The 25,431-nt window shown below is 41.5% G+C and overlaps 2 gene segments (V, D, J or C); both read left to right on the top strand.

The window, feature by feature from the left end:
* The first annotated feature begins 10,291 nt into the window (after positions 1-10,291).
* On the top strand, positions 10,292-10,806 carry LOC132656589 (T-cell receptor alpha chain V region CTL-F3-like). The segment is given in 2 exon segments: positions 10,292-10,343; positions 10,454-10,806. Coding segments are annotated over 2 exon segments (405 nt in total).
* A 13,763-nt stretch (positions 10,807-24,569) lies between these two features.
* On the top strand, positions 24,570-25,163 carry LOC132656588 (T cell receptor alpha variable 23/delta variable 6-like). The segment is given in 2 exon segments: positions 24,570-24,621; positions 24,775-25,163. Coding segments are annotated over 2 exon segments (441 nt in total).
* The last annotated feature ends 268 nt before the right edge of the window (positions 25,164-25,431 follow it).

Raw genomic sequence — 25,431 nt, 5'->3', positions numbered from 1 at the left:
TCTATTACTCTAGAATAATGGTAAAAACACCAATGTTTTAAGTGTTTATTTAAGGGGTGGGAGGCCCATGGGCAATTGTCAGCATTCTACAGTGTTAGCATCCATATGTCCCCATTCCTGTTTGCCTGACCTTTGTCTTTCTGCACAGGGGTGAGCAGCCAGCAGAAGGTGCAGCAGAACCCAGAATCCCTCAGTGTCCCAGAGGAAGCCATGGCCTCTCTCAACTGCACTTTCAGTGATAGTGCTTCCAACATCTTCAGTTAGTACAGACAGCAGTCCGGGAAAGGCCTCGAGTTGCTGGTGTCCATCTTCTCCAATGGTGACAAGGAAGAAGGCAGATTCACAGCTCACCTCAATAAAGCCAGCATGCACGTTTCCCTGCACATCAGAGACTCCTAGCCCAGTGACTTTGCTGTCTACCTCCGTGCAGTAAGCACACAGTGCTCCCCGGGTACCTGCAGCCTGCACACAAACATGATATGCCACAACAAGTTCTGAGCTCAAGCATGCTTGATTTTGAAAGTATTTGCTTTATGAGAACACCTCACTGTGAACACATAGTGCCCTAAGCTTCATGTCCCCTATTCCTCCTTTTTTCTCATAACCCACTGAATCTAATTAGTGGTGCCATCCACTGGGATCATCCACTGATGCATGGGAACCTACAAGTGTCCACCTTCCTAAAAAAAATGACTTTCCTTACCCACCATCTATCAATTACCAATATCTCCCCAGTAAGAAAAGAGGGGCCTCAGGAGTCCTGTTGCCCTCCATACTTTCTAGCTGTTTTGGTTTTGTGTATGTCTGGTGAAGGAAATCACAGGTCCTCCATAATTTCTAGCTGTTTTGGTTTTGTGTATGTCTGGTGAAGGAAATCACAGGTCCTGTGAGTTCATGATGTGCAACATCCATGTCATGTCCAGAGGACATTTTTGAAGCTCTCCTCCCTTTCTTCAACATTTTTTTCTACTTCTCTTCCAAGATGTAGCCTAGGCTTTGTTGTGATGAGGCTTAGGTAGAGAGGTTTCCCCTGTGGCTCTTCACTCACATTCTCCTTTTCTCAGCACTGGGAGCATTCTTCCTATCATTGGGATGCTACAGTGTTCCAACTCCTTCTTCTGTGGTATTTTCCTGGCCATGGAAGGTCTGATATAGATACCCCATTTAGGTTTGAGTTCTCAACACTTACTCTCATTGCCCTAGGTAGTTATGCATCTCTGAATTACGTCACTGAATAGAAAGCTTCTTTGACCAAGGTTGAGAGCAAGAATATTCCTATTGTTGGCTCTTGTTTGACATCAGAGTCATTTATTCCTTGCAGCTGGGAGACACACTTTGTCTCTTCCTTTGGACGATCTATCATCAATGCTGGTTCATAAATGGAGTCTCAGATAGGGTCATACCTCTGTGAATTTCTTCAGAGATCCAGGTGTAAACACTGGCCCTGCTTCTGTTCAGTGCATGCCAAAAAATTTCAAATTCACCCTGGTGAATTTTGTACATATCAATTCAGTTTGCTTTCTGCAGTCTCACAGTATTCTCTTGTCCCATACAGCTATTTTTATTAGTGAAGAGAATAAAAAGCTTAGCATATTTCACAACACTAGAGACACATGAAAAGCAGAAGTGTCAACAGCAGCTAGTGACTATTGCTGTCAGGCAGTCAAGGTCAGCATCCAAGAAAGTGCATGTCAGAGGCAGTACATAAAGGTTATATGACTATATGACCATATTCCAAGTTGGAACATGCATGGAGAATGATCATCCAGATGATTAAGTAATGCCAACATCATTACATCGGCACATGTCCAGTCTCTTCCATAGCCTTATGAGGACCATAGACAAGGAGACTGACAGCTCTTTCCTCTCTGAAATGGTGTTCTTTTAGAGGTTTCTCTCACTTTTCCTTAATTTCTCATGTTTTAATAAAGATTTCTTTGCACACACACACACACACACACACACACACACACACACACACACAAGAGCCCACATTTCTTCCATACACTAATATGAGATCACAAACTCAGAGCCACTGTCCCAGGTTAAACTTTGGTGAGTATGAGTGTCTGGCACTGGGTCTTTTGGTCATTTACCTTGACATCCATGGGCTCTATATATCTCTTTCTGCATTCATGTGTTATTGAATTAACACATGTTACCTTTTAATCTGTTCTAGGAAAAGTCAGAGAATGCATGTCTTTGAAATTTCTTCTTAATCACCTCTGGACACTCAGGCATCTCACAGTGTATTCTAGTAGCAGGATGAGGTCCAGGTGGCAAGCACCAAATGGCAGATGATAGGATGGCAGTGCTTCTGTTCCTATGTCTTGGTTTTAAGCCATTATCACTGTGTGTGTGTGTGTGTGTGTGTGTGTGCGCGCGCGCGCGCGCATAGACTGAGCTTTCCTCTACCTGGTTAGGTTAAAAGCCAAGGGCTCTAGAAAACAGCCTTGATACATACTCAATAGATGGAACTAACTCTTCTTTCTTAGGAACCTAGTTCCAAATCAGGGTCTGATCTGTATTCCCTGTGATAAAGGAGAGCATGGATAAACTCTGGGAGTTATGGGGGGTGTAAGCCTACAACCAGCTGGTGAGGTCAATCTATCGATAATGGGAACAGGGACACCTAAGTTCAGAAGGTGCATCATTGAAGAGGCCAGGTCTTCTTGATTATTTGTAAATTTACTTGAAAAATGTATCTGCTGAGTTCTGATCTCTATCCCATGTTTCTGTCTAGCAGTGATCAACCTACAAGGAGAAGATTATTCCATGCCCCAAACATCTAGGAGGCTAGACATGTCAACAATATCTGCAGGCAAAAAACTTCCATAGCTGTACTGCAGAGGCACAGGCAGAGCACAGATAGAAGCTACCCTGCTAAGCTTAATAAATTTAACAGTGAGAAAGAAATAGTGGACGACTAAGAGTCACTACTGATGCAGTGGGAATAAGTGTTAAATAGATTGACTGTTGTGCAGACAGGCAGTCAGAGGGGCCATAGAGTTAACATCAATGTTGGACTTCAAGATGATTGGCTTTTTCATCAGCCTCTTGACCTGAGACAAGCTTAGCAGTGTAAAACAGAGGCCTGATGAAGCTTCTCTCCATCAATAGACCCCCTGCTGCTGTTGGAACTGAACAAGTTCTAGGCCTGCTCAGTACATGTTTATGTCAAAGCTGTGGGTCAATCATCCATCTTGTGTTTATTCAGACTGAGCAACCCTAAATGAGGGAAGGAAAATCTTTTAAAGACTCTTACAAACTTTAGTCTTGGAGAAGACATGAGAATTTTGTGTTCCTGAATGTCCTCTCTGTGTTCCCTATTTTTTTCTCTCTCTCTGTTTCCTTCTCTTTATTTTTCTCTGTCTCTCTTTGCATGTGCTTGTGTGTGTGTGTGTGTTTAGCTTTCTCCATCAGTTGGTTCTGTCTACTGTGATTTCCCTGCTTCTGTGTGCTGTAGTCAATATTTTTCTTGCCTTGTGCTTTAGCTAGCAGAGTAAAGAAATTTATCAAGGCCCCCAGATGGTCACAGTCCTCCGCTCAAAGCAGTTTCTTGTCCCTGTCCTGGCTGCACACTGCTGCTTATTTCTGTGCTGCAGACAGAGTGCCCATGTGCCTGTTGCTGTAATGCCAACTCTCAGTGCTGATTCCTACATACCCTACCTATGAATGGAGGCTGTACCTACCTCTTCTCAGGAAGAAAGGCCCATTATCAACCCTTTAAAAACTTCTGACTTTTCAAACTATCTTTGATTGAAGTAAAATACCATGTGCATAGATCAAACAACAAAACACCAGGTTCATTTCTGGGCATTCTTACATACATGCCTTCAAGTGTAGTGACTTTGTATTTCTTCCCTTGAAAGGAAGGATTCAGATTACCAATCACAAAAGATTCCTCAAGCTCTGATATCACAATAAGGAGTCTTGTATCCTTGCAGATCATGAAGAAGGACTGCCCAGTACTACTGAAAGGTCCTAAAGGATTCATGTACAGCCCCAAGGCCTAGATAGTTCTTTGAAACACTGAGATGAGTCTTATATTCTTCGAATTCCAGAAAGTGGTGGTTCATCACGTGTTATACTGAGTAGGATTTAAAATGATATGTTTTTAAAGTAGGCATTTCTATGAGGAATTATGTCTAGTATCTAGTCATCCTTGCTTCCAGCACACACATGCACTCTAGTTTTCAAATCCCTGAGCTTTTTTCAGCTTACATTTACTCTTCCTGGAATCTCAAACATCCAGTCATCCCATTGTAATTCATGTTTCATCCTCACTATGTCACTCATCGACCTCTCAAGGTTTTCACGGACTCTGCTCTGCCCCACAGCATCTGGCATCCTTCGCTTTTTTCTGAGCCTCAGTGCAGGCCTTGCTGATGCAGGGCTGTTCTAGTCTTCATGTCTTCAAAACAAACACCATGCAGATGACACTGACTTCTGCTGCCAGCTTTCCCTGCAGCCTGCCCCTGTTTATCACTGCAGTGAGAGGAACAGTGTGAAGGGTAAACTGAGGAAAACACTTTCCAGCATGGCCTCTTTCTAGAGTGTGCCCAAAAAGACTATTTCCCTAAGAACTTTTTCTTTAAGTGAATGTCTTCTCTCTTCATACTCTGGGGAATCTTACCTTCCAGGCACCATTTCTCTTGTTCGAGTGAAAAGTAACAGGTATTCTCTACAATAGCAAAAATCTCTTTAATAATTACAGTTGAGAGGCTTTTGATGACTGCTTCTATTTCATTAAGGGTTATAGTTTATTTAAATTCTTAATCGATTTTGGTTTAACTCTGGTAAGTGGTATCTATAAGAAAATCAACCATTTTATTTAAATTTTCCAATGTTGTGGTGCACAGGTTTTTGAAGTATGATCTAATGATTCTTTGGATTTCTTTAGTGTCTGTTGTCATATCCCCTTTTTTTTCTAATTTTATCAATTTGGACTCTCTCCCTTTGTCTTTTAGTTAGATTGGCAAAGGGTTTGTTTATCTTGTTGATTTGCTCAAAAAACAGCCTTTGGTTTTGTTATGTCTCTGTGGTTTTAGTACAGAATTCTACTAGACTTTCAAAGAAAAATTAATACACCTCAAACTATTCCATAATATAGAAACAGAAGGAAGATTGCTAAACTCATTCTATGAGAACACAGTCACCCTGATACATAAAATACACAAAGACTCAACAAAGAAAGAGAATTTCAAACCAATCTCATGAATATTGATGCAAAAATACTCAACAGAATACTTGCAAACTAAATCTGGGGACACATCAAAAATACCATCCACCATGATCAAGCAAACTTCATCCCAGGAATGCACGGATTCAACATTTGAAAAATCCAGCAACATAATACACCATATAAACAGACTAAAAGAAAAAACCCACATGATTATTTCATTAGATGCAGAAAAGACCTTTAAAAAAATCCAATACTCCTTCATGTTTAAAGTCTTGGAGAGATCAAGGATACAAGCCACATATCTAAACACAATAAACCCAATATATAGCAAGCTAATAGGCAAAATCAAGTTAAATGGAGAGAAACTTAAAGTATTCCCACTAAAATCAAGGATAACACTAGGTTGCCTGCTTTCACTATAGCTCTTCAATATGGTATGTTGGTATAATGTTCTTTTAAAATGTATACACCTTACCCTTGTTCATTCAAATACTGATTCCTCCACCCATTCTCTGGTTTCAATCCAGATATTGCATTGTGATACTTATTCTAAGCATCCTGTCTCAACTCTTGTGTAAACAGGCCTAAATAAAGCAACTAGACACAATGTTGAGCTGAGAGGAGCCAGAGGACAGGAAAGAGGGGAGGAGCTAGAGGGCAGGAAATGAGTGAGAGGAGAAGAGTCAAGCTTGAAAGCAGAGCAGGAGGACAGATCTTGGAGGACTTGGAGCATGAACCAGACCTAAGATTTCACAAAAAAGCAAATATAATGTGGGAAATCTAAATGTTAGGAGACTATGAGGGCTTGGAGGTTTAGGAGGGAGTAACTATTGCCCAGCATTGTGTTCTAGGTTAACTAAATAAATCCATTCTCTGTGAGGTGATTTGGTTATACAGCTCTTTAGGAGAACAGCTTTACTAAAAGATAATTATTAGACAATATTAATTGTCTCCTATAACAATGGTAGTTGAAGTTCTAGATAGAGTAATAATACAAGTAAAGGAGATAAAAGGGATACAAGTTAAAAAAAAGAAACAGAAGTCAAAGTATCACTATTCTTTTTTTTTTTCTTATCAGTTACATTTTATTAACTGTGTATCCCAGCCGTGTCCCGCTACCTCATTCCCTCCCAGTCCCTCCCTCCCTCCCTCATCTCCACCATGCCCCTTTCCAAGTCCACTGATAGGGGGGGACCTCCTCCCCATTCATCTGATCCTTTTTATCAGATATCTTTAGGACTGGCTGCAAAGCCCTCCTCTGTGGCCTAACAGGACTATTCCTCCCTTGGGGGGTGGAGAGGCCAAGGAGCCAGTCATTGAGTTCCTGTTAGAAATAGTCCTTGTTCCCCTCACTTTGGGAAACCAATTGGTTACTGAGCTATCACAGGCTACATCTGAGGGGAGGTTCTACGTTATATCCATACATGGTCCTTGGTTGAATGTCAGTCTCAGAAAAGACCCTGTGCCCAGGTATATTTGGTCCTTGTGGAGCTCCTATCCTTTCCCCATCAGACTAACTCCCCTTCTTTCTTATGATTCCCTGTACTCTGCCAAAGGTTTGGTCATGAGTCTTTGCTTTGAAAACACTGCTAGTTAGAGTCTTTCAGATGTGCTCAGTAGACTCCTGTCATATGTTCAATGCACATCCCATCTGTCTTTTTAAACGAGGATTGATCATCTTACCCCATGTCTGCTCTCTTGATTTTCTTTTTTAGGTGTATAGATTTCATTATGTTTATCATATCTTATAGGTCTATATAAGTGAGTATATCCCATGTTTGTCTTTCTCCTTCTGGAATATTTCACTCAGAATGATCTTTTCTAGATCCCACCATTTGCCTGCAAATTTCATGATTTCCTCCTTTTTGATTGCTGAGTAGTATTCCATTGTGTAAAAATACCACAATTTCTGTACCCATTCCTCAGTTGATGGACATCTGGGTTGTTTCCAGGTTCTGGCTATTACAAATAAAGCTGCTATAAACATGGTTGAGCAAGTATCCCTTTTGTGTACTTGAGAAAACTTTGCGTATATACCTAGCAGTGGTATAGCTGGGTCTTGAAGAAGCACTATTCCTAATTGTCTTAGAAAGCGCCAGATAGATTTCCAGAGTGGCTGTACCAGTTTACATTCCCACCAGCAGTGGAGGAGGGTTCCCCTTTCTCCACAACCTCTCCAGCATGTGTTGTCGCTTGAGTTTTTCATCTTGGCCATTCTGATGGGTGTAAGGTGATATCTCAGGGTCGTTTTGATTTGCATTTCCCTGATGGCTAATGAGGATGAGCATTTCGTTAAGTGTTTCTCTGCCATTCGATATTCCTCTGTCGAGAATTCTCTGTTTAGCTCTGTTCCCCATTTTTTAATTGTATTACTTGGATTGCTGCTTTTCAGCTTCTTTAGTTCTTTGTATATACTGGATATTAGTCCTCTGTCAGATAAAGGGTTAGTGAAGATTCTTTCCCAATCTGTGGGCAGTCGTTTTGTTTTGATGACGGTGTCCTTTGATTTACAGAAACTTTTCAGTTTCATGAGGTCCCATTTATTGATTGTTGCTCTTAGAGCCTGTGTTGTTGGTGTTCTGTTCAGGAAGTTTTCTCCTGTGCCAATGAGTTCTAGGCTGTTCCCCACTTTTTTTTCCAATTGATTTAGAGTATCTGTTTTTTTTTTTTTAAATAATTATGCAGTTTATATACTCAATGAATTTTTTAAGCTTTTTTTTTTTCAATGCAGTTTATTGAGGAACATTGAACAATCCTCGGACCCCGGGGAAAGCCAGCCCACAGCTTAAATAGCCTCTGGGTAGCCAACCCAGGCGTGCCACGGGGGCAATGCAGATAGGTCCACGTATATGGAAGCAAGCCAGATCCTCGGCCTTAGCCAAATGTGGAGTTGTTCGTGACAGAGAGCACTCACCATCGGGAAGGTGGAAGGCGGAAACCAGCTCCATCTTTAAGGCATAGCATTCCGCAGCTCTCTACAGTTCCCCCTTTTTGTTTTAGACGCATCAGGCAAGAGTAGAGGTCTGATCTCTGATATTAGAAATAAATTGGGACTTTGTACAGATGTTCATTTAGGTGTCATCCACCCAAAGAGCATCAGACCCGTCCGATACCTTTTTCTCAGAGGCGGGACCTGGGGCATCAACCCGCATGCAATCAGACATGCTCTTCTCTGGGTCCAAAAGGTATCACTATTCTTAGGTGATAAGATAGAATACATAAGTGACCCCGTGATTCTACCAGAAAACACCTACAGCTGATAAACACCTTCAGTAACGTGTCTGAATAAAAAATTAACTCAAAATGTCAGAATCCCTCCTTTATAAAAGTGACAAAAGGGCTGAGAAAGAAATTAGAGAAACAACACCCTTCATAATAACCACACATAATATAAAATATCTTGGTGTAACCCTAACCAAGGAAATGAAAGCCCTGTATGACAAGAATTTTAAGTATTTGAAGAAAGAAATTGAACATTTTAGAAGATGCAAAGATCTCCCATGTTCATGTATCAGTAGGATTAACATAGTAAAAATGGCCATTATGCCCAAAGCCATGTACAGATTCATTGCAATACCCATTAAAATCCCAGCACAATTCTTTACAGACTGAGAAAGAGCAACCATTATCTTTATATGAAAAAATAAAAGATGCAGGATAGCCCAAAAAATTCTGTACAATAAAAGAACATGTGGTGGTATCAACATCCCTGATTTCAAGCTATACTGCAAGCAATAGAATTAAAAAAAATGCAAGGTACTTGCATAGAAACAGACAGGCTGATCAATGGAACTGATCAATGGAAATAAACCCACACTCCTAAGGCCACTTGATTTTTTTACCAAAAGCCAAAACCATACACTGGAAAACAGAAAACATCTTCAATAAACGGTGCTGGTCGTACTGGATGTCTGCATTTAGAAAAGTGCAAATACACCTATATTCCTTACTCTGCACAAAACTCAAGCCCAAGTGGATCAAAGATCTTGACAGAAAACCAGAGATTCCAGATCTATTCAAAGACAAAGTGGGGGAAATTCTGGAACTCATTGGCATAGGAGACAAGTTCTTGAACAGAACAGCAACAACACAGACTCTGAGATCAACAGTTAATAAATGGGATCTCATGAAACTGAGAAGCTTCTGTAAGTCCAAGAACACTGTCAATAGAACAAAATGGTAGCCTAGAGATGGGTAAAAGTTCTTCAAGAACAGTACATCAGACAGAGGGCTAATATCCAAAATATACAAAGAATTTAAGAAATTAAATACCAACAATCAAGTAATCCAATTAATAAATGGGATAAAGAGCTAAAGAGAGAATTCACAACAGAGGAATCTCGAATAGCTGAGAAGCACTTAAAAATGCAGCTTCTCATATGAACTTACAGAGGTTGGCAGCAGGCATAAGACTAGCAAAGGATCAGACAAATGGGGACAGTGGGCATTCCCTCCCTTAGCTACGGAGCTGTTGGCAGTTTGTATCTGCTGAGATAGAGAGATGCAGTTTAAAAATGCAGCTCCTGGTTCATAGACCACCCTCTACTGAGGGAACAAAGCTAAGAGTATATGAGAAGAACAGCTGGAAAGACAAAAATTGAAGTGTCTTATTTAAAAAAAGAGAGGGACAAAATGTGGTTGGTAGGGAAGTTGGATGGATCTGTTACAATTGGAGAGAGTAGATGAGTTTAATAAAATTTTATTGCATAACATTCTCTAAAGAACCAATATAATGAGAAAAATAGATGAATTTTATCAGAGGTATGGGTGTGTACACTTTTACGTACACCCACCCCGTTAAATACCATAGGATACATATGGTTCATAACACAGGTGTCAGCTAGAGACCTGTCTGCTTAGGGTGAGGTTTCAAGTTTATTCACAGTGTCTTGTGCAGCCACCTGTGGTGCAGGTTTAAGGAGATCAGCAGAGGGCGTTGCTTTCTTAGATGTGGAGATGTGGGTTACATCTCCTTCAAGTGTCTTAGCATGACAGACTCACTGTGCAGACAGAGGTCCTTGCCCATGAGTGAGGAGTTTGATGAGGTCCTGAAGAAGACTTGCCCTGCGAGACTGGTGCAGTCAAGGACCAAGTGTCATTTCTTCTATGAACATGCTTCCTGTCACCTGTTCAGTTCTTGTGCTCCTCTTCATGCTCAGTAAGTTACATTTTACCCTAAGAGTTAATGATGTCTTTGTTGTACAACTATGGCAGTCTTTATCCTTCCTCCTCACATAGAACAGTAATTCCTCCTTGTTTGTTTTTTAGAAAGGAGCAATGGAGACTCAGTGATGCAGACAGAAAGCTTGGTCACTCTCACAGAGGGGATGCCTGTGATGCTGAACTGCACCTATCAGACTACTTACTTAGGTGTTTACCTCTTCTGGTACATGCAATATCTCAATGAAGCCCCTCAGCTACTCCTGAGGAGCTCCACAGACAACAAGAGGACAGAGCACCGAGGGTTCCACGCCACTCTCCACAAGAGCAGCAGCTCCTTCCACCTGCAGACGTCCTCAGCACAGCTGTCAGACTCTGCCCTGTACTACTGTGCTCTGAGTGACACAGTGAGGGAGACTTCAGGAGAAGCTGCACACAAACCACAGGTGCAGGAGGCCTAGGGGAGCGGCCCTGTGAGGGAGGCTGTGTGCTTTCTCCAAGTGTTGCTCACCATCTTCCTGAAAAACAGCATCAAGTCTCAGGTCAAATATCTAGAAACCTAGGATCTGTGGATATTCTGACAGGACAGGATGGAAGACAGTGCTAGAGACAACCCAGGCTGTGATCCCTTGAAATAAAGTTCTCTCCCTAACTGCAAGTCTTAACAGCAAACATCTCCAGGAAATGCCTGACATAGGATTTATCTCTACCAAGATGTCTTACAGAATCTAGGAACTCAAATTCTCTAGCAATCTTTTGTTATTACCCTCAAATTTATGATTTAAATGAGAAACATAGACTCTAGTCTTTAAAATATTGCTTCAGTCTCATTCTACAAATTATTAAGATTCTTCCTTTCCTTGGTCCATTTTGCAGAGCATCCCCCAACTTCTACTCTTAGTTATTTGTCTGCTGCTTTGAAGAGACACCATGGATAATCAAGACAGCTAGTGAAAGAAAGCATTTCATTGGAGGCTTGACCACAGTTTCAGAGGTGATCATCATGGTAGGGAGTGTAGGAGCAGGCAGGCAGGCAGGATGGCCCTGGAGTAGTAGCTGAGAGCTTACATCTGATCACAAGCAAGAGACAGAGAGAGGGAGAAGCTGGGCTTGACTTTGGCTTTGGGATTCCAAAGCCCAACACCAGTGATATACCTCCTCAGGCACGGCCATACATCCTGATCCTTCCTCAATAGTCCACAAAGTGGGAGCCAAACATTGATAAATGAGCTTATGGTGGCCATTCTCATTCAAACCACAATGCTCCCTGACAGCCTTCACTTAGTGAAGCTGCTCAAAAAATACAGTTGTTGGCAAGTCCTTCCATTTCCTACACACCATGTCTGAAACAGCCTAGTCATAAAAGACTCTGTCCAAAAATCCCTTCCCCTTAAAGTCTATTCTTGTCTGCCAGTGCACTTTGCTTCAATCCCGATGATGTGGTGTTTGCACTCACCTGGGATTAGAGTTGGGTTCTCTCATATTTTTTCTGAAACATGAGAAAGGAGACCAACGTTTTGATTCATCTCACTTTGTAAACAAAATGTTGGTTTAAAATAAAATGCTCTAGTACTTATACTTATCTCTCTGCACATAAAGAGCTGAAATAATAATAATAAACCACATTGCCTTTCAAGAAATATTCATGTTTATATACACAATGATCAGCAATAAATTACACATTTTCTTACTGGTTAGAAAGCACCAGGGGATGTCAAATTGCTTCTCCAAACACCCAAAACTACTTCTAATGGCATAGCATAGAATAGAATCTCTTAGGTGAGAGCTTGTCAAATCCAATAAAAGCCAGAATGTAGACTTATATTTAACCAAATGTATTTTATTTATGGTTCTTAAACAACTTTACCTCCCATCCAACCCCCAACCTCAGTAGGAGATTAGTATGGAAAAGGGCTGTAGGCCTTTTTTATCCCCTTCCTGCTGATAAGGGTCCATGGGTCTTTAGGGGATTACCAAACTTAGCCTTCAAGTTACCAGCAGTCCAATCCAAAGGCCAATATTAAACAGCAACATGAAATCAGCAAAAGCCACAAGACTTGGATGGATTAACCCAAGACGTTCTCTGGAACATTTATCTTTGTGAAGCATGAAGATCAACACTGTGATGTCAATCCAAAAAGGGATGCCTCCATGGGGCCTTTTATTTATCTTCTCTACCCAGAGTCCTCCCCCCACCAAGGGATGTTCTCAGCTGGCCAAAGTCAGTCCCTTTGCATGAGAGGGCTCATAGCAAAACATCATGTACCCTTTCACAAGCCCACCTCCAGTAAACATCGTGTGCAGCTTAAAGCAAAACATCACATGACAAAGCTGAGTCTTCAAGGAAACCAGAAACTTCTACTTCACGAGTTCCAGACTTGGGAACCCTTCTTTTAAGTTGTTAGTTAGGTGCTTCAAAAGACTCCTCCAAATAATTGCCATTGGCTTGGTTATCCGCACAGAATTTGAAGATAAGACCCTATTTCTAGGGATACCACTTACTTTAGACAAGGACTTCTGGGAATTTAGCTAAAACTGACCTGAAGACTCCTCTCTGATGACAGGTTCTCACAGTATCCAAAGGTTTCATGCAAGAGTTCAAAGGAGAAAAGCAATAGAAAATCTTACCAAGCAATAGAAAGATTGTGAATCAAAACAATGACCCCACAGAGCTAAACAGAGAATTCTCTGTAGATAAATATAGAATGGCAGAGAAATACCTAAAGAAATGCTCAATGTCCTTAACCACCAGGGAGATGCAAATCAAAACGACCCTGAGATTTCACCTTACACCCCTCAGAATGGCTAAGATAAAATCCTCAAGTAACAACACATGCTGGAAAGGTTATGGTAAAAGGGGAACCATGCTCCATTGCCGGCAAGAATGTGAACTTGTACAACCACTTTGGGAATAAATTTGTTGCTTTCTCAGACAACTAGGAATACTGCTCCCTCAAGAGAGCATTCCTAGGCATATATCCAAAATATGCTTAAATACACAACAAGGACATTTGCTCAACCATGTTCATAACAGCTTTATTCATAATAACCAGAACCTGGAAACAATCCAGATGTCCCTCGTTTGAAGAATGGATACAGGTATTGTGGTACATTCCCCCAATGGAATACTTACTCAGCAATTAAAAACAAGGAAATCATGAAATTTGCAGACAAAAGGTAGGACCTAGAAAAGATCATCCTTAGTGAGGTATCCAAGAAGCAGAAACACACACATGGTATATACTCACTTATAAGTGGGTACTAGACCTATAAGATAGAATAAACATACTAAAATCTGTATACCTAAAGAAGCTAAACAAGAAAGAGGACTTGGGGTAAGATGATCAATTCTTACTTAGAAAAACAAATGGGATGGACTTGGAAGTAGGAGAAAACAAGAAACAGGACAGGAGCCTACCATAGAGGGCCTCTGAAAGACTCTACCTAGCAGTGTTTCAAAGCAGATGCTGAGACTCATGGCCAAACTTTGGGCAGAGTGCAGGGAATCATATGAAAGAAGAGAGAGTTCGTAAGAACTGGAGAGGACAGGAGCTCCACAAGGACAAAATATATCTGCGCACAGGGGCTTGTCTTAAACTGATTCTCAAACCAAGGACATGCATGGATATAACCTAGAACTCCTGCTCAGATGAAGCCCACGGCAGCTCAGTATCTGAGTGGGTTTCCCTAGCAAGGGGAACAGAGACTGTCTCTGATATGAACTCAGTGGCTGGCTCTGACCTCCCCCGACCCCTGAGGGAGACACATTCTTGTTAGGCCACAGAGGAAGACAATGCAGACTGTCCTGATGAGACTTAATAAACTAGGGTCAGATGGAATGGGAGGAGGATCTTCCCTATCATTGGACTTAGAGAGAGGAAGGGAGGAAATGAAGGAGAGTGGGTGCAATTGGGAGGGAATGAGGGAGAGGGCTACAGCTGGGATACAAAGTGAAAAATCTGTAATTTGTAAAAAGAAATTAAAATTTAATTTAAAAAAAAAACACTGATCCCAATGGCAAGAATGCTCACAGAGGTGCAATGGTAGCACTTTCATTTTGGGGGAACTATTATGCACTTTACTGGACATAAGGCCTGCTCAATAGGAAGGAATTAAGGCCCAATACTCTAAGCCTAGTTAACTACCCATGGCTGGAGATGTCATAAACACTAGAGGAGAAGCAGTTGTGGCCATTTTACTAAATCAATATGGCTTCTAACTGGATTTTAACTCTGTATAATTATTCAAAGATAGGTGTAGTTCTCACTTCTCATCAAAGAAGCTTCCTTTTGAAGCAAATAGAGGATAGTACAGTAATGGGCAAATGGTCAAAATTCAAAGAGTACCTGGTCTCAACTTTTCTAGTGCTAGTTAACACATCCAGAATGCAGTTCCTATATACAAGGCTCAGATTTTATCACAGAAGAGGAGCAGGGAGGGGCTGTAAAAATGGAGGACAAGGGTACAAACAGAATGTTGCATGAGGGAGAATACGTCTTCATTGCTAATGTGAATACAAATGGGGACAACCAATAAGGAAATCAGTATGAAGCTTCTCCAAATGCTGAACATAGATCTACCACAAGATCTAGATGTTACACTTTTGAGGATTTAACCAACAGATTCTACATCTTTCTACAGAGATACTTGCTCTTCCATGTTCATTGCTGTGCACTTTGATCTGTGTGAAAAAGGTTCTGTCCTTTGTGTTCTGCATTTGGACTAAAAACTGCCTCATTGAATGGTACTTGTTAAGAGTCTCAGTGACTTCATTTTAATTTACACACACACACACACACACACACACACACACACACACACACACACACACACACACACACGAGAAAGGGAGAAACTTGCACTTATTTCTAGAAGTTGACTCTTAAGTACCTTGCTAGGATGAGAACTGTGGTAGTGGATTTGCAAGGTGATGAGCCTAACTCCTGCCCCCTGGTGTCCATACATGGCATAATCTACTCTTGTGTTCAGAATCTAGAATAGGGCAGGTGTATAACTCTTAATTGTGTTTTATTTTATGAAAAATACCAACAGATTGCACAGGAAATTCAGTCTATTCCTTAGTTCACCATACATCAAATTTGACTTGGAGTTCATCAAATGAGGATTGTCCATGACATGCATGTTTTCCTAAAATGCACTTTTACAATGTTTATTTGAATCTATACTTCCCAGCAGCATCAATCACATCATTTTCCCAGGCATTGTCATGTTGTTGTGTAGAACTGTAGCAACTGCACAGTGCTCTGAATACTAAGTTCCTCACACTTGTTTTGAAACGTGTAAAGGTTCTGTAATTTTTTCACTAAAATATTTTCAACCGTTTCTGCTCACAACTTTGTATTAAAACGAAAATCTCACAAGTTTCACACTTAAACATAAACCTTCCACTGTGCGTGGTCAGAAAGCCTTGAAATTCACCCTGGGAAGGCATCAAGGACAGTGGGAAGTTATTACAATTGTGAACTTTTCATTTCTCAGTTGGGCCTCTAGAGGACACTCCTTTCTAAAGAATTAATGGCTTTTCCATAGAGCAGTATAGACTCATGAACCTTCCTTCTCAGCCTCAACCTGCTATCCTCCTCTTCACTTAGCCAGTCCCCCATGCTCCCCCTGATGACATTGTAGTACCTTTGCTCTACCACTCTATCTCTTAAGCTCTTTCCTCTTTAAGCCCTGAAGCCACATTTTTAGTTCTCTGAATTCTGCAGGGGCACTGGGGTATAGTGGGTTCCAGGAGAAGTGTAGGAGAAGCAGGGTGGTGGTGTTGGATTTGATCTGAATACATTATGGTCATGTATGAAATTATTAATAGTTATTTTTTAAAACCTCCAAGGTTTCAGTAGGTTTTCTGACAGAACATATTTCACAGATGGTGTAGGTAGGCCAAGGAAAACAAAGTATTTCTTGCTAACTGTCCCTCCACTATCCCTAGGATGAAGGTATCTAAGCCTCCTGAAGCTCAGAGCAACCTTTGTCTTCCTCTCCCAATCTTCAGGCTTTATTTGCTTCCTGGAACTCTCCAGAAGGAGGGAGCTACTTCCTGCTCCCACTGCTGACCTTGCTGATCATCCTGGGCTTGGAGTGCTCTGTGAGTGTGTCTCTGCTTTAGTTCATCTTCACAGAAAGAGTAATGTGTGGCCTCACTCAGGACAGAGACCCACCTCTGGCTGAGTCCACACAGCACTGACACAGCAGGAGGATGCAGAGCCCAGGTGCTGCCCCAACCTGATGGCTGCATCTGCGCATGAGCTGCAACCGCTCTGGGGCTGAGGGGCAGCTGCTCATCCTGTTGTTTTAAAGAAAATCTCAAAGGCTTGATGTTAATGATGAATAATCAGGAGGAAAATGCCTGGATGAAAGTCTGCTACCTCAGAGAGGCAGAGAAAACACCTAGCTGACCTTTCTCCTCAGCCAACATCCCAAGAGAAAAAAAAATAATTCCCCATGCTGTCTCAAAAACCCCAAACTGAAATTCCCTTCTCTTTCCTTCCTGTGCATCTCTCTACCTATCCTCCTGACTTCCTTTTACTCTCTGCTTTATCCCTCTATATTCACTCTTTGTCATCTGGTTGCTTACTCTGCCTCTTGACCTGTGGTACACTTTACTTAATTCTGTCTGATATTAAAGGTGTGTGCTATGGCTGAGCCATACCACAACTAGAAACAAGGTTTACACTAAACGACTCCATCTTGGGGTTCACAGTGTGATCAAATATTCTACAACATATCCCTTATCCATCAGGCTCCTTTCCTGTGTGTGTTACACCCTCACCTGGGTCTCAGCCTCTCCTGAAGGTCACAGCAGGTAGTCAGCCTGTCAGGCATGGAGGAATTTCAGACTGAGTACAGAAGTGTAAACATCTTTCCACCTGAAGATCCTCTGACAATAGGACTGAGGAAGCTGGGGGAACCTCTACCCTGAGTCACAAGTGCAGTCAGTGCTGGACACAAACCACCTGAGCCCTGCAGAGGAAGACCAGGGTCCCAGCCTCAGTCAGTGTCAGGGAGCTGGCATATTCTGTGAAGGCTACAGTACAGAGAGAGGGTGGAATCTTGATAAGTGCTTCATCCTATGGGATAGATCTTAGTCGCCACTTACTTGCTTCTCATTGAAAAGATCTCAGTGTTGAAAAACCTTTTACCGAGAAGTAAAATTTCTACCCAAGTTACACTGCAGGATGTTGACCAAGCAGGAGGTCATTCCTTGCTCTACTATTGTTTGAGACAATGACAGGCTTAGAGTTGGCTGTGAGCTCTTTTTGAGGAGATTATGTCCTTTCTATTCATCACCGGTCTCATCTCTCAAGCAATCTTCTTCTGGTGAAATCTTAAGCTGCATTCCTCTTTTGATATGATCACATTCCCGGCAGTCACCAAGTGCAGAGCAGACAGTGCTCTTGATCTGCTCCTCTGCAATGCAGCCCTCCACACTAGTTTCCCCAATTCACTTCCTCCTTATGGGGTCACGTTTTTAAACAGCAGTTAGAACAAACTTTGACTGCTCAGAAGCAGGAAACCATGAACTTATACTTTATCATTATGATCCTGTTTATGTTTATTTTTAATGCAGATATTTAACTTAAATTATTCCACAGTGAAGTATACTTTTTTTTTTTTTAAAAGTGTGTATAGAGTGGATCTGTGTAAATTTTGGCACTTCTGCACAGATTCTAAAGAGGACAGAAGAGAGCATCACATGCCCTGGAGCTGGGTGACAGGTAGCTTTTAGCCACCTGATGTCATGCTAGGAAGGGAGCTAAGGCCTCCTAGAAGAAGGACAGATACCCATGTCTGTTGAGCCATCCTTCAGGGTCGAATCAAGGGTCTTTCTTTAGAGCAAGCACCTGTCCCTGAGTTATATATCAGCTCCTGTTTCCCTGAATTTCCAGACTCTGTGTGTAGCTGAGGCATGTTCTTCTTGGTCATCTCCTGCTCCAGGTTCCCTAACTCAACACAACCCCAGGCTCATGTCAAAATGTCCCTCTTCTCCACTGTGCTCCACCTAGACTCTCAGGCAGGTATGGTGTGGGAGGAGCTTCAGGCTCTGAAGGCTGGGAGGAAACTCAGCAGGGTCAGGTCTGGCAGGGTTCCTGGGTGGAGCTGACTGCAGGAGGAGGGACATTTAAACAGCCCCTATAGCCCAGTGGTTGGTTGCTTGCTTCTGTCTCCAGAGGCTCCACAAGCACCATGAAGAGGCTGCTGTGCTCTCTGCTGGGGCTTCTGTGCACCCAAGTTTGCTGTGAGTCTGGCTGTCCACATTCAGGGCACCTGAGGGGACATTGCACATGGAGAGGTGGGGAAAGTAGCTCAGGAGTCCTGCAGAGCTCCCACCTTCTCAGAGGACATGGGGGTGCATTCAGGGCTCAGGGGAAACTGCAATGACAGCCACCTGTATCTCTTTTTCTGTTTGCAATCAGGGGTGAAAGGGCAGCAAGTAGAGCAGAGACCTGCGACCTTGGTAATGCAGGAGGGTGAGAGTGCAACACTGCAGTGCAACTTTTCCACCTCTGCAAACCGAATGCAGTGGTTTCACCAAAGTCCTGGAGGACACCTCATCAGCCTGTTTTACATTCCTTCTGAAACAAAGCAGAGTGGAAGACTGACATCCAAGACAGCCCCTGTGGAGCATCGCAGCTCTTTGTACATTTCCTCCTCCCAGAGCACAGACTCAGGCACTTATCTCTGTGCTGGGGTACACAGTGCTCCCCACACACCTGCAGCCTGTACACAAACATTCTGCTGGGTGGGTGTGGGCCTTTTCACTCACAAGAAATTAGGAAGCCACTGCAGAATCCCTGCCTGTTTTAATAAGGGGAAGAGAGAGGAAGGTTGGTACTGGGAGGGAGGTGGATTCAATTGGGAAATTTAATGATTAAGTTGTGAAGAAAAAATTAAAATAGAAAAGAACATAAAAAGAAGAGCAAAATGTGCAGACTCTGTAAATGAATGTGTATTGGATAAGGACAAATATTTTGAATGAGGATAGAGGTTGTCTGGTTTACTAAAGTGGTGGTTGTAGGTTCTTTTTCAAGATCCATGACTTTACTAAAAGATGGAGGCCATTGCAGAAAACCACAACCAATCAGGATGCAGAGCGATGGGTCCTAGTCACAAGGAACATATCTGCAATGTAACTCCTGCACCTGCTCAGGCTCTGGAAACCCTGAAGAAGACAGGAGGAAACATGGTAAGAGCCAGAGGATCAGAGTTTGCTGTGAAATTGTTCCTTTTAAGAATGTCACCATAGACATGTCAATGTAGATGGGGTAAGTGCTCAAATCCTCTGTCCTAGACACTGAACTATTTGCAACTAAGGAATGCTGATAGGGAGAGAAAGAGTCTTTCCCAGAGATGAGCACAGCAACTGGTAATCCAACACTGATCCGTCAGTCCTGAAAACATACTTACATGTAACAGCATCAAGACTTAACAGGTTTTACATGTGTATTTATGAATAAACATGTATATACATACATACATATATAGCATAATTAATGAAAGATGTGGCCACAAGTTTGAAAGAGAGCAAGGAGGAATAGTTGGACAGTTTTATAAAAAACGAAAAAATTATATTATAACTATATAATCACTTTATAAGATGAGATTGTTATAATCTCAAAATAGTAGAAATATCGAAAATGTAGTAAAAATATTTTTTGTGACTTAATAATCATCATGTGTACAAGTGGTTTATATAAAGGGCAAATAAAACATACCTTATGTCAAATCTAATCATTTATTCATTTCATAAAGCTGTATTGGAAATAACAACATTGTCATTTCATTATGTCTTATGATTGGCTTCTCTCATTTTCCAGAGTGAAGTGGTTTTAGGCAAGATAGAGAGATACGGAATCATGATGATGCATGGAGGAAATGGTAGAAGGGAAGGATAGAAAATATGCTATAGCTGACCTCAACAAACACAAAATCTTTTTCCATCTCAAAAGTATTGGCTCCAGAGAAAGATTCAATGCATTTCCTCAAGGCCTGAGTTTTTTTTTAACTGATTCTTCTTGAGTTTCACATCATGTAGCCCAATTTTCCTCATCTTGCTCTCTCCTCATATCTACTCTCTGCCCTTGCAACATCCCCCACAAAATAAAAAGCAAGGAAACAAAAAGTAAACAAAAGAAAGCAATGCATAGAAGACATCTCATCATGGCAGCTGTACAGTGTGTCACAGTGTGTCCCATAGTACACCCCTCTTTCCACACATCTGCGCGGACAAATGTTCATGTGAGCATTTGGTCTGGATTGAGATCTCTGGCTTCTCTGTGATACCATCAATAGTGGATCCTCCCAGTTGTCTTGTTGTCCTGTGTAATGGAGATCCTGCAGATTTAGATCAGCAGGACGAGCCTTTTTAAAATTCCTATCAGTTCCAAGATGATATAGATTTTGGGGTGCTCCAATTCAAAATCCTGGATCTGGGCCTGTGGTAGCAAATCTGGCAGCATACTGGCTCTACCTTATCAGCATACCCAGGGGGAGCTCTCTGTACTGCTCAGGTTAGACCACTCCATGCCACCATTGGCAGTAGGCATTGTCAGCTCTCCTGCTCTAATGCTCTCAGGAACAGTTCACCCCCCTTTTAAGCTCAGGACACTGTAGAGTGAAAACCTTCCTATTTGGCCACTGAGGGGCAGTGCTGCTTCAGAGCAGGTGAAGGCTGTGGCTCTTCCACAGACTCCTCAGAGAGCTAGAATTTAAAACTATTTAAATAAGTCAAGCATTATTGTCTATGCTGCTTAAGTTTAATTAGAGATCATGATGGAAGATATTTGTCAACACTATGTGCCCAGGATAAACAGATATAGTATAGGTAAATGGCCCATAGTGTTGAAAAATAAGAATTTGCAAGTGAACACTTTACAAGATGCACACTATCCTTCAAGGCCATGATTACCTCTTTTAATGTACATTTCTGAGTTTGTCACCTTCACTTGGTTCACTCTCCAGCTTTATTGATAAAACCTGTGTCTAAATGTATATGTCCTTTCTACTGTGAAATCTACTCACAGTTGAAGCCAGTTCAATCTTCTTCTCCACCAGGATATTCTCTGGCTGGGTTGGGAGCAGTGTCCACACCCTTTTCTTCACCATCTTGTCTAGACAGACAAGGGCCTTTGGTATGCTTCCGTTTTCAGTTCTTGAGTGCTGAGTCTATGTTGAAGATAGAAACTGTTCCTGGTGTGAAAGACACCCAAGCATTCAGCAAATACATAGCACTTCTTCTGTATCTCTTTTTAGTTTTTTTCAGCTTTCATGTCTTTGTATTCAGTCACAGTCTTTAAAACGTCAAGCAAACAATTAAGGAACACACAGTTCATTTATTAAAAACAAAACAAAAGAAAACTATTTTTTGGTGCTGTCAGAACTCCCTCACCAGTGATTGTGGGCATCTTTGTCCAGCATCTCTCTCCTGTCCTTGCCACAGACCTGTTTTCACCAAGCAGCCATCTGTGTCATTCGAAAGACTGTTCAGGCATCACAGTGCTGGTTGGTGCTACAATGTAGATATGCCAAAGAAAAGAATATATCCTTGTTTTCATTGAAGCTGTTAATGTTTTTATTAGGTACAGGTGAAAGCTCAATATATATATATATGTGAGGGGGGGTGGGTGTGGGTGTGGGTGTGGGTGTGTGGGTGTGTGTTTCAGAACTATTTGTGATTTGAGACACTCAGGGAATCATGGAATGTTTCTCCTACAGATAATGGATATAGTTTATGTGAGGTAGATGTGTGGCTGAAAGGATAAGAAAAAGAGAAAATAATAAAAAATATAACAAAGTAACAACTCCTCCCCTACGCATGTTTAAGAATAACATGTTTGGACAGATTTTTATTTTTTATTTTATTTTGGGGGAGAGTTTTAGGTGTTGACACAAACACCAGTCTTGTTTTGCAATTAAAATGTCCTTCAGTTTTAGATCTTTCCATTCTACCTTCTGAGAGCTGGAATTTAGGTATGTGCACCATGCCCACTTTATACCTGCTAGCAACCAATGTCAGGGTCTTGGAGGTGCAAAATCTACTGACTGAACTACATCCCTAGTTCTTTCTCTGAGACTATGGAGCATGGACAATTGTCTGCTGTTGGACTTTGATATTTTTATTTTTTAATTGGGCCTGTGATGATATATATATATATATATATATATATATATATATATAAAACATATATAACAAAGTTCTTTCTGTGATATAACTTCCTTATATTCTTTTAACTTCTCTTGTTATAGAACAGAGGTTCTCTACTTTAGGAAATGCTTTTTCATTTATTTTAAGCTTCCACTTCTATGCCTTGTTGATATCAACAGAGAAGCTGAACTGGTTTTAATATTTGTATTTTATCTATGATATTACATGTAAGGAACTTACTCAATGTTTATGTAGACTGGCTATGAGAGTAGTCGAAATGCTGCATTCTTGACTGTGTCCTGTCTAGGATGCAGAATATTTTCTACCTTTCCTCACTGATCTGAAGACCAAAGCCTTTCCAGAGTAGATCTTTCTACTAAATTTTACTTTCTTTTTACAGGTATAGTCTTACCTACATTTAGTTAACCTGGTGTTTATTTTTATAAGAATATAATGAAATTTTAATAAATTTTTCTCTGTAAATGGACTTATGTAAGTGGACACATACAAATGATTATAAGAAATTTAAAATTTTTCTTAAGCGAATGGAGCATATATGTTCCTTGGTTCATTTACTCACAAACTTAGCTGGCAATGGGATAGTATAATTCATTGTCTGTTTTCAATGAACTTTGTTAATGTATCCAATAAACCCTAAATGATCTGGAACTGAAAAGACAGCTCAGTGATTAAGCATGCTTGATGTATTCATCCTAATCTTGCTCTCCATGCTAGGATTCTGTCTGCCTTAAGTTTTCACAGGCCTTGTGCAGACTGTCACAAAACTGCTCCTTCATAAGTTCAGCTGCCCTGCTGTATCCAGAAGACACTGTTTCCTGTAGTCATCCACCATTCTGGTCCCAACACTGATTTTTCTTCTGCAATGATCCCTTAACCTTGGGAGGAGAGCATGTGGTAGATATGTGCCATGAGGATTGAACATCCCACACTCTCTTCTCTGCACGGTGGCTGACAGTAGGCACAGGGCTAACCATTGACCAGTCCAGTGAGTTTCTAATGAGGACTGAGAGCTCCGTTCATCTATGTGGACATGATGGGAAGACATTAGGAGTTGGATTCATACTATAAGCATTCAGTAGACTACTATAGTCAGTTCTCCCATAGGGCATATGACATTATCAAAATTATCAAGACACATTAATTGTACAAATTACTGGGTTTGTTGTGAGATTTTAATGTATGCCTATGTGACAATTTCCTTGTATTCATCTTGTCGTCACTCTCTGTTGTTCTCTCCTTTCCCTTTGTCCCCGTTACACTTCCCTTACTGGTTTGTCTGACTTCTACTTTCAAATACTACTTTCTTTTTCTTTACTCCTTTTTTCTTTTGTTTTTGATAGTTCATTTGTTTTTACAAATGAGAACACATACATATTGTGTAGGTCTACAGGTCTGCTTTATTTTGCTTAACATTGTGTCCTTCAATACTATCCACTTTCCTACAGATGGCAGAAACTCATATTTCCTTGCAGCTGAATATGACTCTGTACCTTCAGGTACAATATTCTGTCCATTCATTGGTTGACAGGTGGTACCTAGGCTGTGTCTACATCTTGCCAGTCACGAATGGTGCTATAATACACATGCATGTGCAGGTGTCTCTCTCATGAAACGACCTCTTTCTCCTGGATAAATGCCCATAAGTGATATTAGTTGGATCATTGGTCTTTCTTCCTTCCTTGCTTCCTTGCTTCCTTTCTGCTTTCTGTCTTTTCTTCCTCCTTGCCTTCCTCCCACTCTCTTCTTTTTTCTATCAGAAAATCCACACTATTCTGGGTGTCTATATTAACCCACATTTCTATCAGTGTGTGATGGAAGAATTATAATGAGGAGATTTGTGATTCTCTTGACTCTATTTTTAGCAATACCAAATTTGAAATCAAAGGAGAAGTGCTTCCTCTGTGAGAAATAGCTTTAGGGAGTGTTTGTGAAGGGTGGAGCCAGCTGAAAGAACTGAGGTGCCTGTGAAGTTGGAGTCAGTGTTCTGTGGGAGAGAAAAGGCCACCTGAGTTCTCCCCAATCTTCAGTCTAGGAGGAATGGACAAGGTCCTGAAAGCATTATTTTTAGTCCTAGGCCTTCACCTAGCTGGTGAGTCATGGAGGAGAAACCACATATCTCAGGATATGTGATTGATTTGGAGGCAGGAGGGAATTGGGGCACCAGACAAGTCATTAGTCTTGAAACCATCAGCAGACAGTACATCCTCAGGAACCTAACACCATTTGCTGTTTCCCTGCACAGGGGTGAGTGGCCAGCAGAAGGAAAGACACGACCAGCAGCACGTGAGACAAAGTCTGAAATCTCTGACAGTCTGGGAAGGAGGGACCACAGTTCTGAACTGCACTTATGAAAACAGCGCATTTGACTACTTCCCATGGTACCAGCAATTCCCTGGTGAAGGCCCTGCTCTCCTGATAGCCATACGTTCAGTGTCTAATAAAAAGGAAGAAGGACGATTCACAGTCTTTTTAAGTAAGAGCGACAAACAGCTCTCCTTGCACATCGCAGACTCTCAGCCTGGAGACTCAGCCACCTACTTCTGTGCAGCAAGTGCACAGTGCTTCGCAGACACCTGCAGCCCAGACCCAAACCTGCAGCTGAGGCTCCAGCAAAGCCTGCAGCGGGGCTGAGCCTAGAGGGTATGCAGGACCAGGTGACAGGGGGCACTGTGAGTCTAAGGGTTAGACTCCCTCAGCCCAGAGACAGATCAAGATGAAGTCTCAGCATTTTCTACATTCTCTGTTTGCTCCTCAAGAACAGCTGGAATTTCAGATCCATTTCCTTAACTGGTTTAGAGGATTTGTTTTTTCATTTTTTAAAATTTATTATTGATACAGTATTATGTCTGCATGTATGCCTGCAGACCAGCAGAGGGCACCAGATCTCACTATAGATGGT

Source organism: Meriones unguiculatus, chromosome 9 (assembly GCF_030254825.1).
Source record: "Meriones unguiculatus strain TT.TT164.6M chromosome 9, Bangor_MerUng_6.1, whole genome shotgun sequence".
In the NCBI taxonomy this organism is placed as follows: Eukaryota; Metazoa; Chordata; class Mammalia; order Rodentia; family Muridae; genus Meriones; species Meriones unguiculatus.
The sequence above is the reverse complement of the archived record's forward strand: the minus strand, read 5'-3'. Positions and strand labels throughout refer to the sequence as shown.